A 20,291-nucleotide genomic window follows, 5' to 3' on the forward strand; every position below is an offset into this window, starting at 1 on the left:
TTAAGCCAACGACTGTTGCTTATGCTTAGAGTTCTCAGGCATTTTCCTTGTGAGTCAAGGAGTTTCCCCTCCTCCTGGGTGTAGCTAAGCTGCTGCAGAGTCTGGGGCTAGATAGAGAAGATGGTACTGTATGTCTATTTAGCACTTACTTGAGAAACTAGAAGTATTCACTCATATAATCTCATCACGGCAAGGCCAAACCTCAGTGGCCCCCTGGAATGGTGCCACTTTTGGACTCATGGCCAGCCCCGACCTGGGCCCCCATTCAGCACTGATGCTACCTTCATCCGGACCGTCTGGTTCTTCTGCTGTTGTTGCAAGTGCCACCACTACTAATCACTCACCTACCCTCCTCTCCCTGGGCCCAGATGTGTCTCCTTGATGGGCAGGCAGGCAGACAGACAGACAGACAGACGGACGGACGGACATGCTTTGTAGAGCCCTTTTAAATGTCATGCCCATCAGCTCGTACCTAACTATGCTTGCCCCTATGCCAGTCCTGGACATAATCGTTCATACCATCTATGCCAGATACCATTGAGCAGTAGTTACATGGGATAAACAGCAGGATCTGCACAGTCGGCCCATTGTCATTTTTTCTACACTGCTGGTGTCTCTGACAAAAACCCGCTTGCTTTGCTACAAATACTTGCCTGCTTCACTGAAAACACTGAGGAAGTTCTGAACTAAGACCTCCAGGGGAAAAAAAGGAGTGTCCACTGTTTGTGTTAGGATCACAGGGTACAAATATCTGCAGAATGGGGTGACGTTTGTTTTGTTTGCCTGTGTCACGGTATAGTGTAATAATACTGTGACAAGACATGCTGCTCTTTGAGCCTTCACCTATCTCAATTCAGAACCATCTCTCGGAACAGTCTAGCTAAAAGCAGTTCACACATCCTCTTGCCTGCTGCTTTTATGTTGAACATTAAAAAAATGCTTTTTATTTGTTTGTTTTTTAATTAACGTAAGCTGCCATGGGGGTGCGTCTAGGCCAGTTTTGATAAGTATATAAAAATTGCACTGTTTAAACATGTAATCCAGGAGCAACTCTCATGAGCATATGTGTGTATAAACATTTCTTGGTTTGAGATTTATGGATGTGTTTCTAAGTTTACATTTGTAACTGAAAAAAGTAGCAAGGGCCTAGTACAGTATAAGAAGAGTTTTCTGTACAAATTTCTCTCTAGGAAATCGGAGTATAAGAATTTGGTAACTTTGAAGAACTTTTCTCTTTATTTATAAAAAAAGTTTTTAGCCCTTATAACAGGCAGTTGAAACAAAATAAAATAAAAAATAAAAAATTCTTTCCAGTAGCACCTTAGAGACCAACTAAGTTTGTTCTTGGTATGAGCTTTCGTGTGCATGCACACTTCTTCAGATAACACGAAAGCTCATACCAAGAACAAACTTAGTTGGTCTCTAAGGTGCTACTGGGAAGAATTTTTTATTTTTTATTTTATTTGGTTTTGACTATGGCAGACCAACACGGCTACCCACCTGTAACTGGAACAGGCAGTTGGATTGTTTCTATCCTATAGGTGCAATGAGATAATTTGTTCAGAAGTGAGCAAACACTCTTGGTGGGAGAAAATGGAACCATATATTTGGTATATCATCATCATAATCTAATTTGAATATTGAGAAGAGATAGTGAGGTGGGAAAGACCTGGGAAACATTGGATAATGATGTTGTGAAGTATAATTTTTACAGTTGACATCCTATTTCCCCTCCTCTCTGCAGGTGAAGCTGAGCCGGAACTGGGACCCCCTCCATCTGTAGATGAGGCAGCAAACACACTCATGACTCGCCTGGGCTTCCTCCTGGGAGAGAAAGTCACGGAAGTGCAGGCTGGGCAGCAGTACAGTATGGAAGTACAGGAGGACAATCAGGTGGGCTTGTTTTGTGCCGATTGATAGTGATTTGACTGTGTCTTGTTCCTTGACATAATGCTTGATTTGCAAAATGAGGGTTTCTGTTAAAAAAAATAATCCCTGGAAGCCATGGCTCATAATCTTAAGATTCATAGGAGATTACTTCATAGGCTCTTTCTTCTCTAGTGGCAGAGGTGGGGGAACCATGTCCCAATGGAATACAAAATGCTGATTTCGAATTGTGAGGAAACCGTAGTAAATTGGGACACAGCTGAAGTGGGTGCAAAGCCTGTTCCCTGTGGCCCAACTTGTTCCTGCAAACTCAGATTAGTGGAGCAGGACAGCTGAAAATAATGCCAATATATTTCACATCTGGCAACCAATGTGCCTCTTTGGTTTCAGATGTACCATTGGTAGGCAAGTCTAAAAAGCTCTCTAGCAGCTATAGTGGTTCATTTACCAGGAATAATGTATTTAGTATTAAATCTGTAAGTGTATACTTGATTGTGACCTGTCAGGGGGCTGCGCCAACCTCAAGGCAAGGAGTTGCCAGGGCTTTTTCGGTATCGCGAGCCTCCTCCCCAACTGCTTAGCAATTCATCTTCCTCCAGTCAGGAAGAAAGTGATCCCTCTAGTGGGGAGGGAGAGATGGGGCCGGGAGGTAGAAGTCAGGGCTCTGACAGGGAAGGAGAGCCCTCGCACCAAGCAGAGGCTGGAGGGGAGGCACCTCTTCCGTCTCCCCACTTGTGCAGGGGGGGAAGACGCAGAGGGGCTAGGCGGGGGTTCCGCATCCCACGGCTTTTATGCTGGGCAAAGAACCGGAAGGGGTCATTCCCGGACTCTGGCGAAGGATGAGCTAGACGTACTTTTGTTGCTGCACTGTATATATCTGCACAATAAAGAAACTTAGTTTAGAAACCTCAGAGTCTGGCTGGTTACTCATGAGCAATCACTGAACAACCTTACATGACCATACTAAGCCTCCTGGGCCTCCTAGACCATGGAAATTTGTGCCCTGGGCTTTTTAGTCTGGTCTACCCATGTACTATTTGAAACCAAGGGGCACATTGGTTGCCAGATGTGAATTTTTTCCAGCTCTCCTACCCCACTAGATAAATAATTTCTCTAGCCACAGATGGGGGCCTCCCCATTTACATTTTTAATGGGGGGGAGGAGGGATGGGACACTCCCATTTTCAAGCTAGTTGTGGCTCTGCGACAGGCAGCAGAGTTATTGTGGAGCTCCCGGTACCATGATCTACAAACTAATTTTAAAATAGAATGAAAGAAACTTTTGATTTTTGAATGTTTATTAAATAAGCTGAGTTGTACATTCTAATGATGTTAGATAAAACAGGATAACAACTACCGCAAATAATAATTAGTAGCTAGGTTTACATCGAATAACAAAAATTAACAAATATATCCAATAAATATTAAGTTACTTAAATTTAAATCAAGTTAACCAGAGTCACACACAGTTATTCAGATCATTCCCAAAATAGAACAGAGTTGCTCTGCATCATTCCAATATTGAATAAAAAGGCTTCAATTGTCAATGACGATATCACTGTGTTGCATTCCCTCTATAACCTATCAAATTTGTAAGATTAATTGAGTAAACTATATCTCATACCCTCAGGCATCCGTTCTCTAAAGACAGTGGATTGATCTTTTTCCATTTATGACTGATAGTCATTCAGGCAGCTGTTAATAAATGAAGTACTATTTCTATGTCCTCAGTTTAAAACAATGCCCTTGACAAAGTCAAATAAAATTAACAATGCAGATGAAATAATTTATGTACATTTCTCCCTCCTAATGGCTCTAGTTAATGCGCTTGCAAATATCTTAGGATTGCCATATTTCAAGTTGTAAAAATCCAGACAAAAAAATTTTTTTGAGCTTTTTTAGGGCAATTGCCCGATAGCCACTCTGCCACCACTGAGCCAAGCTTTAAAATGTAAAATTCCCCCTGGATGGGCATGTAGGACCCCCCAAAAGAGGACATGTCTGTGAATTCCCAGACTTATAGCAACCCTAAAATATCTGCCTGTGGATCAAGCTTTCTCCTCTCCTCACAGTGGCTGCAAATGAGCCCAGCTAGAAGTGCTTTCCTGCCAAAGTTTAGGTTGACCTTGCATGGATAACACTATTTCTTATTTCAACAATGTATATGCTGCTTAATCACAACCGTCTCTAAGCAGCGTACAAGAAACTCAATGCAATAAGAATAAAAATCAGTTAAAATTATAAAATTAGAATTGTTAAAATGCCTGTTGGAATAAAGAAAAAAGTATTCACGGAGCACCAAAAGTTCAACAGGAAAGGGGGCCTGCATGACTTCAGCCAGGAGTTCCATAAAGTTGGTCTCCAGGTTGATATGAGCTGTGCCTGCGAGTCATGGGGCACCACTAACATTGACCCCCAAAGACCTCTGTGATTGGGAAGACCTTCAGAGCAGACTGTTGGTTGCACAGAAATCCACTTCCTCTCCTTTACTCACTCCAGGCTGAGTCGGTATTGAGTAGTATATGAGTGCAAAAGCAGGGACAATGTTTCTTGCACTCTCGGTACCCTAACTTTGGCTTTGGTAGCTAAAATTATTCCGTACTGACGGTATTCGTACCCAGTTCAAGTCATGGTATCTGGAGTTCCTTCATATTGACATTCCTGCTACCAAACTCAAGCCTTGGGGCATTTCTTGGAAGGGGCAGTTCTGATATCTAGCTCAGGCCTCGGTATCTATAGTTCCTTAGTGCTGGCAGAGATTCTGTTCCTGATTCCAGCTGTCAATACAAAAGTTTTTGATACCCAACTCAAACCTTGGTAAATGGCATTTTACCAAGACATCTTTCTGAAGTCCTTTTGCAAGTGGTTTGCTTGCAGACAGACTTCAAATGCGAGCCCCTTTCAAGTTGTCACAGGATGTCATAATGGCATAAAGTGATTGAGAGGTGACGTTGGCCTGCGTGGGGTAGAGTGGGAAGGATCTGGCCTACCATATGGATGCACTTATGCCCTTCGGCTTAAATTGTATTGAGATTTTAATCGTAAACTTTTGGGGAGTATATAAACATTCTTATGAATAAATAAAATTCGTTGGGAAGTGGAGTTTCATGCAGTCCCACCTTTAAGGTCATTCCATTCTGGCTTGAAAGGTGTCCTCAAGTGTCTTTGAAGGCACAATCCCCATCCACCTCTTCTGAGATGCCTTGTAGGTTTGCAAGTGGGAAATGTCTGAACTCTCAGCCCATGCAGTCTCTACCTGCAAAGTCACCCTCTAGCTGGCTGTTAGGTGGCTCTGCACTGGGTGGCTTTTAAGGTGAGAATCACACAGGCTGACAACTATCACAATCCCCTCTTTCAAAGCCACTTATTTTCTGGCTGTCAGGCAATTTCTTGTGGGGGCAGCCTGACAGACAGGGAAGCAGTGTGCCTGGGTAGCATTGAAGGCAAGGATGTGTACAGACATCCTTTTTCGTTAGTTTATTTTTAATGGGCACTTAATTGAATACATCAAAGCAGAGAGCAGATACTTCTGTTATAAGTGGTTCCTTGTGTTCAGGGATTAAAAAATAGATTCCATCTTCTTATAAAAAGCAAATATGCTTCTGGAAGGCAAGCACAAGAAAGTATCTGTGGAGGAACGGTTGCATTCTGTAATAGATTTATATCTCTGAGCTAGTTTTTGCATGAGCAGGTTTCTGATGGGCTTTGAATACTTTCTGTGTATGTAAAGGAAAGATAATACCTGTAAAAGCTGTTTTCTGTGAGTGGTACTTTCGTTAAGGGCAGTGATAAGGCTGTAGTGAGGCGTGGGCAAATTGGGGTGGTTTTGTTAAGAATTCCTCTTGTCCCAAATCAGTGAGTGAACGTAATAACTTTGGCCTAGATGCCGTGTGATGCCTTGGAATTATATAGCAACATAACACAAAGGCCCTAACTTCAAATAGCCTGGTAGAAAACTCAGTGAGACTTAAACATGAAAAACAGCACTTAAAATGGGCTGAAGCACTAGAAGGACCTGGTTAATTAACGGCAGGTGCATGAGATAACATTCATGTTATATTTTGCTGAACTAAAATTTCCTTTGTTTTGCCATTTTGAAATATATTAGCAATTTGGTTCCTATGATGTACATGGGTTATATGTGCTTGAACAAGAGACTGATAGCTGCTTCAATTTGGGCCTGGTGGAAGGGGGCAAAAAAGAGGAGGTTTTTTCCAGTTGATAATCCTTCCTCATGCAATGAGCAATCTGTAGGAGAAGATTACAGTACAAAGTATGATGGTGCTCTGAATCAGTTAGCAGGAGGCTGTTATATTAATAGTACTGTCACCCCTTTCCTTCAACCCTCCCCGAGTCTTTCCACATTGTAGCTTACTGCCACTACAATAACAGCAAACCTACCTCTAGAACCTGTCTGTCCTGGGATTGATTGCTCAGCATAATGAGTCGTTGTGGGCGAAATTGTTTGGATTACCAACCGTTGTCTTGCTAATCGTAGTATCTGGTGTTTGGTTGAGAATCGAGTTATTAATTTGCCCTTAACTTTCAAATCCTATTAAGTAAAGAAAACCACTCTGAGACCAACAGCTTGCAGACTGTCCCTTTTGCAGCTGGGCGTTTCTTACATAACCAGAACTCCTGAAAAGCAACTTAAAATCATTAAAAAAAAATAAGAGCCCTGTTGGTTCAGGTGGGGCGCTTGGGCTGTTGGCAGTGGTTCTCTTGCCTCCAGTCATTCTGTGTTGCTAATAGATTTTGTGTTCTGATATCTAGTGTAAAGGCTTGTCTTTCTTTGCTGTATTGTGAAGAGCTGCTCTGCTTCTTGCCACACTTATGTATTTGCTTTCCAAAGAAGTGAGAATTTTCACAAGCAGCAGTAGAATTTCTACAGCAAATTATATCGCTTTCTTCACAGATACCCAAGCAAGTGTCCTTCTAAATTAATTCTGGCTATATTTTCATTGCCCTACTTTACAAGAGTCAGTTACAATCATTTCTCACATCTATAATGCTTAAACAATTTTTTTATATCATAAAAAATTAATACATCTGATTTAAGATTCATATAACATAAGGGACGTGGGTGGTGCTGTGGTCTAAACCACTGAGCCTCTTGGGCTTGCTGATCAGAAGGTCGGCAGTTCGAATCCCCGCGACGGGGTGAGTTCCCGTTGCTCTGTCCCAGCTCCTGCCAACCTAGCAGTTTGAAAGCATGCCAGTGCAAGTAGATAAATAGGTATCGGTGCGGCGGGAAGGTAAACGGCGTTTCCGTGCACTCTGGCTTCCGTCATGGTGTCCTGTTGCGCCAGAAGCGGTTTAGTCATGTTGGCCGCATGACCCGGAAAGCTGTCTGTGGACAAACGCCGGCTCCCTTGGCCTGAAAGTGAGATGAGCCCCACAACCCCATAGTCATCTTTGACTGGACTTAACCGTCCAGGAGTCCTTTACCTTTTTTTTTTTAACCTCATATAACATAAACACACAAACGCATATATGTGAAGAAAACAAATTAAATACCAAAGGATTCCTGATATGAATAACAGCACTCCCAAAATTGTTGAGTTGTGTTTCATTTGGTTCCCAGTTTCATTGTTTGTATAATTTTTGTATAATTACTATCCTGTTTTTCAATGCTATTCCATTTTTCAGTCATACAAAAGTCTTCCATTAGGTGGCAAGGGTTAATCTGGCCATTGTTATAAAATATAATACAGCTTCTTATATATTTTCTGTTTTATATTTGCAGATATATTTATATTTTCAGATAATTAAGCACACATGATAGGTTAGGAGTGACACTATTACTGAAAATTTCATTAAACATTTCTGTTAACTGTTTCTGTATATATTGGTGCTCTTTATATTGCCACCACATTTGGTAAAAGTCTGCTGTTATAAGACAAATGTTGGACAGGAAAGTCTTTGAAAGTTTCCCTAATAAAGAGCTCAACGTTCCCAGGGTTTGTTTGCTTACAATCAACATGTACATCTGGAAGCCTGTGGGAATGGTCTCACAAATACATTAAGCAAGTCAAGATCATTGGTGCACTAATGGCTGAGGAGTAGCACGCATGCTATTTGATCTGTTCTTCAATGTTTCAGATTCCTTATGCATAATTAGAGCTCAGAGCATTGGAGAGCAGTAACAGTACCAGTACCAATTTTGGTTCTGAGTTGGCATGTGCATTTTTGGTAGGAACACTGTCACAGACTGCAATGTGGGTGGCCTATGATGGCTTTTAAAAGTAACATATTTTAAATGTGCAAAATTAAAGCAGCTGGCTTTTTCAGCACGCTATAAGCTGAGCATACAAACTCTTCTTTGAGCATACAAACTCTCTTCTTCAATGGAATCAAGATTATTTGTCAAATTAGACATCTTGAAGCCACTCATCTCTGTGCAGGTGAGCTGTACATGGTTTGCAGACTGTTAAAGTAAAATAAATCTTCCCTTTTTGATCAATACCGACCTCATATGCCTTCAGCTTTGGATTATTCTGTTATGCAAAGGAAATACTTTATTGCTTGCTCTTTTTCAAAAAAAATAAATTTGGCATGAAAAATGTTCCCTATGAGAAAAAGGGGGGGCTGTTTTGATACGTCTTTCTTTATCTGAGTACAAAATCATTGTCATATTCCGTGAATGGAAGAAGCACTTACAAAGCAAATCAGATGCCAAGAGAGCTTCCTGAGCGAGTCATTGGGGAAAGTGCCAGACTGGCAAGTCTTTATTGGATTTCCTGTATATATTGTGCCAGGAATGCTAAAATAGAAGGAACTCAAATAGTCTTCTCGGCTTTCCACAGCTGTCTTGCTTGTGTAGAAAAACAATTTTGCCAATGTTCTGCAAAATGCTACCCATTCCAGTACTCATATCTAGAGCAAATAATGACATTATGCTGGTTAAATATGTGTTGCTTACTACTGGGAAAAGCAGAAAATACAGATGTGTGTCTTTTCTGTGGCTAGCTCTCAAAGTAGCAGGTATGTAGGATACAATCGAAATATAGCATTTTTAAATAGGTATTATGTGAGGAGGGCTATCAGTCCCAGATACAATGCAACTTTGGGTGTACGTTAAGTATTACACCAGCAGCCTGTACTAATTTTGCAGGTTTTTGTTGAAAGAATGTGATTTTACTGTATTCTGCACCAAGAGGAAAATGGTAGGGACTTAGAATGGCCTGGAAGTGTAAGAGAGGTTACTTTAGAAACATTGTCTTAGCCTAGATGACATTCTGACAGCAACTATATTTGTTGTTGTACTATATAGATGCTGAGTATGAGCCAGAGTTCAGCATTTGAATGCTATACTAATATATTGCAATTACTGAATTGTTCCCGTTTCCAATTTTGCAGACCTCAGCAGTGTCCCAAGAATAAGTCTTGTTCCACGCTGACCAGTAGCACTGCTTCACCACCTGCCAGTAGTCCCTGCTCCACCCTCCCTTCAAACTAGCACCAAGGATGTTATAGCAAAAGACTGCAGTTATGGAGCTGTCACCAGCCCCACTTCTACTCTTGAGAGCAGAGACAGCGGCATAATAGGTGAGTCACGTTCTTGGGCACCAGTAATGCTATGTGTCTTGGAATAATATTTAATAGAATGTTAGTAAGACATGAATAATTGGCATGAAACTGCTGAATTAAAGCTTACTAAGATTGATTCTATTTGCTCAGGGCATGAAAAGAAACAATACTTTCCTACAACAGATTACTTAATAATGAGAGGATGGTTGTATTAATACAAATGCTGCTGTTATGAATGGTCACTGTGCTTATTTGCATACAGCTAAGCGTCAATTTATAGTCGTAGAGTGGTACTTTTTGCATTTGATTGCCATTTGATCCCACTATGGACCGCTTACACACACACACACCCTGAGGATAGCTATTCATTAATTGGGTGAAGTGGACTTTAGTCGATTAAAAGCATATGCCATATAATTCATTAGTCTTTTAAGGTGGCAACAAGACTCTTTCTCATTCTAACCTTTCTTTGGGTAGAGTATATCCATGGGATGCTCAGTAGATGAGCCCTCCAGTTAAATTGCAGAGCCTGGATCAAGGAGAAGCAGTCTCTCAAAATAGATGTATTTCACAGAGTCATGGTCACTTGCAGAATCCCTATCATAGTACTGTTTTGTTTCTCCTGTTAGCAACAAAGTGCAAAGCTTCACCAGGTCCTTGTGCCAAGGTGCAAAGGGGACCTAACTGCTGTGTCACCTTGGCTCAGAAATTTGCTTCCATCTGCAGTAACCCTGATTCCCAGAGTGTTCAGGAAAAATCAGAATTGAGAGAGTAGATATAATCTGTGTTACCTCTCAATAGTACCCGCTATTGAAGCTATTGATGGTGATACCAGAGAGACTTCCACTGGAGCGCAATCTTATCAACCTCAGGGACTGGCAAATGTCTGCCTTTTGGTTATCTGAAGAAATGATCTCAACAGCTTTCTACAACACAGTTTATGAAGTAATGTGGAAGGTGTGTATTATGTGGTGCTAGAGGAAGAGAGTTGTAGCTCTTCGTTGCTTCTTTCAAGTAGAAGTTAGAATTGCCTTAACTTGTCCTGTCTCTCCTCTGTTCCCTCAATCCTTAAAATACTTAAACAGCTTTTTAAAAGATGGAGTTTGAAATGGTAAAGAGGACATGTTTATGTGTACCAATAGAGCACTATCTTGTCATATTCAACATTTTCTGTTGCCTCAGTAATAAAAGTTTTTAGCTGCCAATTTCTTTGTGTAAGACATTTACCTCTCAACCCTTACTCCATTCTCTCCGTAGAAAAGTTATCAAATAATTCTAATATATACTTCCCCATTATAAATTGTTAGAATTTCTGTTTGGAATACTGCAATGAAAGGCAAAAAGTTGATACAAGTGTGGCTAGGAAAACAGATTAGAGTTACCCTTCTGTGCAAGCTGATTAAGAGCCACATGTGTCCAAAAGTAAATTCTCAAATAGCAAGCAGGTTTGTAGTACCGTAATTTGTTTCAAATGAGGGGGGGGAAAGAGATTTGTGCTCACCCAACACCATTCCTTTGATGAACCACATTTCTTTAACCAGAGGCTGCACCAGAGGATTCTGTTCTTGCAGAAATATTCACTGCTTAGTTCATTTCCATGAGGATCACGTGAAAATTCTAATCAGATGCTCTTTCATTAATCTGTTTTGCTTCAGTGGCTCTTGGTAGGTCCGGCTCATAAGCTCCTCTCCAAATCCGCTGCAACTTTCTCAGAAGTCCTCCTTTTTCTTTCTTCCTCTTGTCATTCCTGCCTGGTTCCTGGCCCACTCTGACCCAGTGGTTGATCTAAACCTTTGATCAAAGCCCTGAGTCTTCATCTAGGGCCATCTCTCACTGGACTTGAGAGTTTGAGCCATTCAGGCTAACTGCCATAGTTTCTGTTTCTTTCTGTCATCTCCAGTTACTGAGCATGGTCTCAATATGAGCAGATATGCTTCTCAGACTGCCTGGCTTCCACAGGCTTCTGATTAATCCTACTGTAAGGATTTGATCCATCCCACCAAGGCCTTTACATGAGGCTTTCACACAAGGCGAAAAGTTTAAAGGGGTTCCCCCTCACTAATGGCTACAGCTAAATCTCATTCAAGCCACTATTAGAATAGGTTGCACTTTCGCTAGTCAGCAGCTATTCATATAGCTTTTTGCTCTTGTTTGCATTGGAAGGCCAGAAGGTAGATAAAGCCTGCTTATTTTCAGCATCTGACTGTAGTACTCCAGTCCAAGCTCATTAGATACTCATGCATCTTGTGGAATGTCTTAACCAGACTCAGATGGGATCTGTGCAACTGGGCTTTTAGGTCAGCTTTGATCCTTTTAGCTGCTGAGCAAGCAAGGTTTTCACCTATTCCTGTGCAGCCTTCAGGGTTGCTTTAAGTCATCTTCATCTCCTAGTGGGATACCCTGATTCTACTAGAAGTGCTGCTGCAATTTTCTACATATTGGCTAAATCACATCACATCACAGTTTCTCCTGAAAGAAGCATTGCTGTACTTCCGACACTAGGGTTAAGCACTCCGTACTTTCTCAAGTATGAGAAATCCAGGGAACTGTACTATGGGATTTAGTTTCCTTCGAATGAAAGTACGTTACATACTTAAGTTGTCACGGAAGTCGTGTTTATTTACAAGCAAGGCATAGTAAAAGCAAAATATATTTCAAAAACAGGCAGTAAAAACTGGTGACCCAAGGCAGCTCGCCCAGCAGAAGCCAGTGCAGATGAACTCACATCTGCCTGCCTGCCTGTCAACCTCCATCTGTGCCAGATCGTCTGACCTCAGCATCTCTCGTCCCTTCTGCTTCTGGTGTTCATCCTGTCCTTCCTCTCTAAACTCTGATGGGTGCCTTATTTCAAGGCATTGGGAGGGGAAGTCCCTGGCTACCCATTGGTTTAACAATAGGTCCATTTGCACTAATCAAGGCAGCCAAACTCAGAACAAAGATTACTAATGGAAGCATAGAACCTCAAAGGAAATTGTGGTGCAAACTAAGTTTATCGTTCTTAGATTGTCCGGTCCATGTTGAGGTCTGCATATTATCTCACTTCAATTGCAGTTTCTCTCTGTCTCTCTCATAACCAATAAAACAGAGGTTTTCAACCTTTTTGGGTCCATGGCTCCCTTGACCAACTACATTCTTTCGGCATTTGATGCCTGCCCCCCAGCCCTCACACTTCCTTCTAAAGCAAAACTCTCGTCGGGTCCTAGATGTCCTCCTTCCAAAGCATAGTTAGTGCGTTCCCAGATTTGGGAGTGGTGGGAGGACTCTAGGACCCTGCCGGAGCCTCTCTTTGGAAAGGGGGGGGGGCGTGGAGTGTCAAATTGTGTGGCCTGTGGTTCCATGTCAGAGTACTCTTGTGTTGGACTGCCCTTGTTTATAGCTTGCTAAGATAGTTTCATACAGTGATGTATACACTAAGAAGATCTAGAAAAATCTAGTTGACCAGATTTGTGTGGGGTGGCGGAAGTTACTCTGGTCAAGCTCATAATTGGCCTAGGGTAATCGGTTTGTTTATTCCTTGGCCAGTTGTGAGCCAAATTGGACCTCATCATGCACACTCCACAATTGTCTTTGACAGTGCAGTGGGCTCCAATCCCACCTCCAACTGTTCGCCTTCCACCCCACAAACGTCTTCCTGCATGCTCTCATTCCGACCAGGTTTTTCCAACTCCCTTCTAACGCATGACGCCGCCCATGTTGCCTGGCGCTGGATCCAGTGGCAGAGGAGGCAATAGCAGGCCTCTCCCCACCCTCCACCCCGATCTCCAGTTCTGGTGCCTGCTGCCCTGCTATGCAATGTGCTGGATGCAAGCGCACAGGGAAGTACAATGTGCTGGGAAGATGGATAGTTGAGAGAAATGTCCTATCACTTATTTCCTCACTCCTGCTTTCAGCCAAAGCAGCAGGAGCAGCCAAGTAAGTGGATGGAAAAGGAGGAGGCTTGGAGGATCATATGCTTGGGGGTGGCAGGGACATGGCTTGAGGGCTGTGAAGGAGGACAAGTGTTGAATTCTCCTTTGCCTCAGATTGAAATCTAAACTGCAGAGAACAGACTCCAAATTTCATATTTCAGGGCTGGGTGATATAATGCCTGCATACACAGAAGCTCAGAGCCAGTGGCTGGGAGTCAACCATTGAGTCCTGTCAGCAGCATCCTGTGCAAAGGCTCCTCTTGGCACAGTGGGAATTCTTTCTCTTCCCCTGCTTGCCCCCCAAAATTGGTTTTGGGGAGTCAGGAGAGTGGGGATCATTTCATCTGGCAAGCTGAAATGCTTGCCCTGGCGGAACAAATTGCCTTAGTGCAATGTTGAATTCCACCCAGTGATTGTGTCCCGTTTGAATGATAGCTAAATTAACCCCGTTGGAGGTAATGTGAGAGAATGACAGAGAAGTGGGAAGTACCGTCATCTGAGTTCACTGTATCAATGAGCAGATTGATGAACAGAACAGCTGAGAAGGAAAGGTCGGGGCTCCTGTATATATTAATGTTGTAAGAGCAAAACTTCTGCTTAATGATGAACTCCAGCAACTAACAGTTTGGCTTTTGTGACCTTCAGTGTTTCCTTAAATACAATTGTGTTGTTACATTTTTCAAACTGCAAAGGTATATTGCATATTCATCTCCCTGTAATTCCAAAGCTTGCGTTTATGTGGCAGAATAGTTGCCATAATGGTCATCTTATATTCTGTTTCTGATTGTCAAGGGAAAATACACATGCTTACATAGCCACAGTAGACAGCACTCATGCATATGAGGAACGGGCAGGTATCAGCAGACTGAACTTCAAGGTTTGCAGAAAACAAAACAAATAAAACCCGAAAAGGTATCAGCAAAGATCCTGGTCTTTCTCATTTAGTTTTTGTTTTTTTTTGCAAAATCCAGAGCAAGTTCAAATAATTGTCCATATTGCAGGTTGGAAGGCATATATCTGGGAGAGAGTGGCTTAAACTGCAACATTTTGTTGTGCGGGACCAATTTGGATTCCATCATCTTTGAATTTACAGTTCACATTTTGGGTATCTGAATGCAATGCAAAATTATTTAGGGTTGTCTGATTGTTAACTGAGAGACCAAACCTAAAATTTGTGCCTGAAGGCTCTGCAGCACCACCTCTCTGCTCTAGCCTTAACACTGTTGGTTCCATCGCTCACCAGAGATCTAGGCTTGCCTCACAGCAGACAAGAGAGGATAGTATACAGATGAGCAATGGGGTAGCAGTCTGAAAGTGCAATGGCCGCATTCATACTCTTAAAAGGCAGCTGAAGAAATAGATATTGTTGAACCATGGCAATCCTTACCTTCCTCTGTAGAGTCACACTTGAATTAACTGCCTCCTTTGTTATTCATGTTCTTTGTTTGTTTCTTTGTTTGTTACAGCAACACTGACAAGCTATTCTGAAAATATGGATCGTGCTAAGTATGGAGGGGAAAGCAGTAAAGAATTAGGATCTGGAGGAAACTTGAAACCTTGGCAGTCTCAAAAATCCAGCATAGACTCTTGTTTATATCGAGTGGATGAAAACATGACGGCTTCTACATACAGTTTGAACAAGATCCCTGAAAGGAACTTAGAGACTGTTTTATCCCAGTCAGTACAATCCATTCCACTCTACCTAATGCCTCGGCCAAACTCTGTAGCAGGTAAGAAATTCTCATTAAGTGCTAAGGTAAATTGAAATTAACGGTGAACCAGAAACTCGTTACAGTACTTACATTTTTATCACCCTTGTAAAAACTGTGTGAATGCTTCAGGTGTTTAAAATATTGTTTCTGAAATAACACCCCACACTAATTTTACATTTCAAGTTATCCAGTGTCTCCTAGTTTTGTGTCCCATGGATCCTGCCTATCTCTACCTCAGTTGTGTCTTCGGCCAGGAGAAACTTGCTGAAGGATCACACAAAGCAACATCTCCACTCCTGATAGTTTCAGAAGTACTTGCACAATGTCACTTGCTCTTGGTTCAATTTAACCCTCATATTTAATTAAATCACACAAACTTCTAAATGTGCTAATGAGAGATGAATGAAAAGCTGCTAAAGAGTGTTGCTGTGTGAATCAAGTAGTGAAACTGGGAGCGGAGGGGAGCCAAAATAAGACTGTACAAGGCCACTGTTTGCGAAACTACGAACTCTTATCTTCTGTCATTTCCCCTACTCCTAGGAACAACTTTAATCCAATCTGGGTCTGCTTTACTTCCAGCTAGCTCTAAATCAAAAATTTCTATTGAGTAGTCGCCAATCCTAAATTGACGAGTGACTCCCTAGAAGAATTTCACATGCAGGCAGCGACCATTTTAGGCGCATCAATGTTGGGTGATAACACCGAGGCCGGTGTCTCCCCCCCCCCCCCAACGAAGCATTGCCCGGGATTCATCACTTTGGTCCCGTCACGCTGATGGGACCCATATCCAAGGACATGAGCACACGACTAGCAGAGTCCAAACAGAAGCTCAGCCTTGAGGAGTAAGACCTAAGCCTATTTATTGCAAATTAAATCAAACGTAACAGAACTGTGGTCTAAACCACTGAGCCTAGAATCTCCCGCGATGGGGTGAGCTCCCATTGTTCGGTCGCTGCTCCTGCCAACCTAGCAGTTCGAAAGCACGTCAAAGTGCAAGTAGATAAATAGGTACTGCTGCGGCACGAAGGTAAACGGCGTTTCCGTGCGCTGCTCTGGTTTGCCAGAAGCAGCTTAGTCATGCTGGCCACGTGGTCTGGAAGCTGTCTGCTGACAAAAGCCGGCTCCCTTTGCCAGTAAAGTGATATGAGCGCCGCAACCCCAGAGTCATCCGCAACTGGACCTAATGGTCAGGGGTACCTTTACCTTTACCTAACAGAACAAAGAAAAACATGACTTCTCTCTCTGTCTTTCTTCCTCGGGGAGAGAACTGCAAAAACAATAGCTATGCAGAGCGGAAACAGCGTATCTCCCTTTCCACTCACAAGACTCCAATAATCAGTGCTGGAATGTAAACAGACATGTGACAAGTAACAGTCCCACACATCTGCAGCACAGGAGGAATGGAATTCTCAAAAGTCCAATTGATGTATGATTGCTGACACATGGGTCCTTTTGGACCCGAGAGAGGGTAGAACTAGGGTGGTGGTGGTTTAATGGGGTACAATGGTGGCAGGGCACGCTTATGTGCATTCAGCAGATGCACATGGGAGCTGGGAACGGAACCTCCACACAAAATGGTTGGTGCTTGTAGTAACAAACCTCAAGTGGTACCCGGAGAACCACAAAAGGTTTTGTCAGGGAACTGTCCCCGGCTCAGCACAGGGTGGTGGAAGGGCTCTCGGGATGCTACAGAGAGCCCCGGCCCCACCTGACCAGCAGCACCTCCTCCTCCAGCGGAGGAAGCAGCGATGTCTCCAGTGGGGAGGGGCAGGCAGCTCAGGGGCTTGAGAGCAGAGGCTCTGGGGATGTTGGAGAGACCCTGCACCCCCCTCGCTCAGCGGGCGAGGAGGGAGACACTCCATTTCCAAGTGCACAGAGGGGTGAAACGCAAGGAGGGAAGGCAGAGATTTTGGATAGCGAAACTCTTATGTTGGGGTCACTGCCGGAAGGGGCCACTCCCAGATTCTGCGAGTGACTGATACAGACATGAACTTGTAGCTCTGCACTGTAAATAGTATGCACAATAAACCTACTAAAAGACTGGTCGGAGTCTTGCCTGATTACTCGCGAGCAACTACCCCACGGACCTTACAGGTTTATATCAGTAATATTGCAGAAACTAATAGATACTGGTTTGGGACACAGATTTGATGAGCTTGTATGCTTAGGAGAGGTGCCCATCAAACATTGTTTCCTTCATAATTTGCCTACAGCTGAGAAATGAAATTCTGCATATGGGTGGGGGACATTTCTTCCCAGGTGTCTCAGTGCTGGAAGCAGAGGCACTGGAGAAAAGTCTTTGGTTTCATTATAAAAGAGAGGTGAAAACATAAGCTAGTGTAGGGGTTTCCAAACTGTGGTCCACGGGCCACCAGTGGTCTACAAATTTCATTTTAGTGGTCCACAGTGTGTTGATAAAAAGAGCAATTAAAGATCATACAGCATCTAGCGCAGTGCACTACAATTGCTACAACAGGCAGAAAAAAACAACTAATGGTCTGCCAGGACCCTCAGCAATTTTCAAGTGGTCCATGGAGGAAATGTTTGGGAATCACTGAGCTAGGGGAAGCGAGCAAAGCCTGTAATAAAATTATTTGCAAATGCTATTAGTTGCTTGAGTTAGGAAGCGTCCTAGAACTTACTTGGTTAAACAAGCCTAAAGGCTGCATAGCTGCTCCCCCCCCCCCCTCGAAGTTTGAGAGCATCACTAGATTTGCTCACCTTGTTTGTGAGTCTTAAACACCCCCCTTTGGGGAAGGGTGCACTTATTTTAGAGCTGAAATTAATATTCAGGGCTTAGGACAAAAGATAGATGGGATTTGAACCAATCTGATATAGTACATTAAAAGTCAATTTAAATAGCTGGTGACTCATTCCAACCTGAACTGAGGGAAGTTTGCCCATCGCTAGTTTATATCACAAGGGCTTTATAGAATCATTAATAATTACATTTAATCCTAGTTAAGCTATATTTCCCTCACTCTTGGATAGTTTTATCACAAGCTCTGCTTTCTCTTTCTTTTGCAATAACATGTGATTAAGTGTTACCTGGAAACTAAATATGACAGCATGACCTGAAGACACATGATCCAGAAGTCTTGCTAAAGTTGAGCAGGCTTGGATATGGTATGATTTCGTGGGGTAAAGTCATGATATCAGTGAAATAAAATGTTTATCTCAGCAGCCCCCCTCCAAACTCCAATGGAGCCTAGACTGCAAGGCATTGCCTAATATAAATGGGGGGGGGCAGTAAAAAGGTTTAAGATTGTAGGCTATACTGGTATCTTGTTGTTGTTCAGGTCGTTCAGTCGTGTCCGACTCTTCGTGACCCCATGGACCAGAGCACGCCAGGCACGCCTATCCTTCACTGCCTCTCGCAGTTTGGCCAAACTCATGTTAGTAGCTTCGAGAACACTGTCCAACCATCTCATCCTCTGTCGTCCCCTTCTCCTTGTGCCCTCCATCTTTCCCAACATCAGGTCTTTTGATAATTTTCATTTCTGCAGTCTTTGCCACCCTTAGCTGTGTGAAGATTTCCTGCTCCCTTGAACAGTTCCAGCCCACCTTTCCTCTCTTGCTAAACTTCCTCCCAGAGCACCTTACTTCTTTCCAATACCCCCTCAAAATCTACTTTTTTGCGAAGCCTTTGACACAGTAGCCTGGTTTGCATGTAATGCTGAGTTAAACTGGCTTACCTTAAACAAGAAAATTCTGGCCACCTGGCTGATCCCTTGCTCCTCTGCCTCCTTCACTATCAGGAGCTAAGTGATTTGGCTTAGCGTTATGTCTGAAACGGGGCTTGTGATTTGTCATACTCCAGACAAGCCATGATCTGTAACCAAGCTTTGTTCATGGCTTGCCATTTGTGGTTTGTTTGGGAGAGGCAAGTCCCGAGCCCGGATTTGCTTGTAATGCTAAGCTCCTGGCTTAGCTCTTCGTAGTAGCACAGCAGCAGGGAGAGAGGAGCGAAGCAGCTGCCAGCTTCACATTCTATGATCAAGGCCAGTCTCCTAGTTCTTGTGCCTTACTGTACCTAAGCCTAAGTATCTTTAACTGAAGTAGCACATATTCTTTTCCTGTTTTCCTCTGCCTGCCTCCACTTCTCTCTCCTTCCTTTGTTGTCTCCATTGTGTCTAATTATAGATTATAGCCCTTTGGCACAAGGACATCGCCTCTTGTATTTCAGCAAAACAACATGCACACCAATTATGCTGTATAAATCAGTCATTTTCATTGCCCAAAATAGCCTCATATCTATAGAAATCTTTGAAATGCTTCTTAGGACAAAGAGGTCATTTTTCTCTCTTTTGACCATAACTGTATATATTCTCCACCTTTCTGCTGAAATAATATTTCATCAATATATTTTTTTTACTGTTCAAAACAACATTTTAACAGCATCTAAGCAATTTATTTATTGTATTTATTCGTTCAATAAAAATTCAAAGTATTTTACAAAATGCAAATACAAGTGACACCTTTTGCTTTGTGTGGTTGTATGTTATACTTAAAATTACATATACATTCTGAGCCGGTTTTCTTTTTCCTGTTCCACGCAATCTGAATACCTCTCTTGTCGTTCTCTTTTTGAGGGCTGAGTAAAAGGAAAATATAGACCGAGTGATTTTTGTGTGCATGGGGCCTTAAGTATTTTGCATTGTTAGTGACTGAAGCCATTCAGCATTCCTTAATTTCAGCTGAGAATATTTACAGTGTACAACATCATTGTTTTCTATGTAAGCCTTCTAAAGAACTAATCAGGCTAAAGCTACATTACAGTACGCTGCTATATCATTTTATTCTCACAACAGCCCTTTGAAGTTGGCCAAGTGGAGAAATAATTACTTGCTCCAGGCTACGGTTTATGGGTGAGAAGGTATTTTTGACCTGTGGTTTCTCTGTAACATATATTTTAGCCTTATGAACAAAAGCTGCCTCCACCTAGTTATCAGGGTTGAAATGCATCTATTTTCAGGCATTGCAAACACCTACCATTAGGTGACAGGAAGGCATTTTATAGCCGGATGGAAGTATTCATGGCAATGAAGTGTTTGCCTCATTGAACTGCAAAAGGGTCAGTGAGAGAGTTGAGAATCACCTTACTGCAAGGTTTCATGCTTCAATATACTCATAAACAAATCCCAGGAAAGGAAGGTCCAACCCTGTATCAACTCTAGATATAATACCTGACATGATATATATTCTCTTGGAACTACTCAATCTAGGGCCTAAGAAATAAACAAGTGGCTACTTTT

General features: G+C 42.5%; 2 protein-coding genes across 7 annotated transcripts in view; both read left to right on the forward strand.

Moving 5' to 3' along the window:
* The window catches only part of LOC117058047 (protein TANC2-like), a 140,523-nt gene extending 131,144 nt beyond the window's left edge, over positions 1-9,379 (forward strand). For all 6 annotated transcript variants that reach the window (XM_033168934.1, XM_033168933.1, XM_033168931.1 and 3 more), the window contains exons 6-7: positions 1,745-1,893; positions 9,246-9,379. In XM_033168934.1, coding sequence (XP_033024825.1) covers positions 1,745-1,893; positions 9,246-9,269 — 173 coding nt within the window. In that variant the 3' untranslated portion in view covers positions 9,270-9,379. The remainder of the gene's footprint in view (positions 1-1,744; positions 1,894-9,245) is intronic.
* The window catches only part of LOC117058046 (protein TANC2), a 54,525-nt gene continuing 43,535 nt past the window's right edge, over positions 9,302-20,291 (forward strand). The window contains exons 1-2 of the mRNA XM_033168929.1: positions 9,302-9,434; positions 14,791-15,054. Coding sequence (XP_033024820.1) covers positions 14,817-15,054 — 238 coding nt within the window. The 5' untranslated portion in view covers positions 9,302-9,434; positions 14,791-14,816. The remainder of the gene's footprint in view (positions 9,435-14,790; positions 15,055-20,291) is intronic.

The sequence above is a fragment of the Lacerta agilis genome, chromosome 14, assembly GCF_009819535.1.
Source record: "Lacerta agilis isolate rLacAgi1 chromosome 14, rLacAgi1.pri, whole genome shotgun sequence".
In the NCBI taxonomy this organism is placed as follows: Eukaryota; Metazoa; Chordata; class Lepidosauria; order Squamata; family Lacertidae; genus Lacerta; species Lacerta agilis.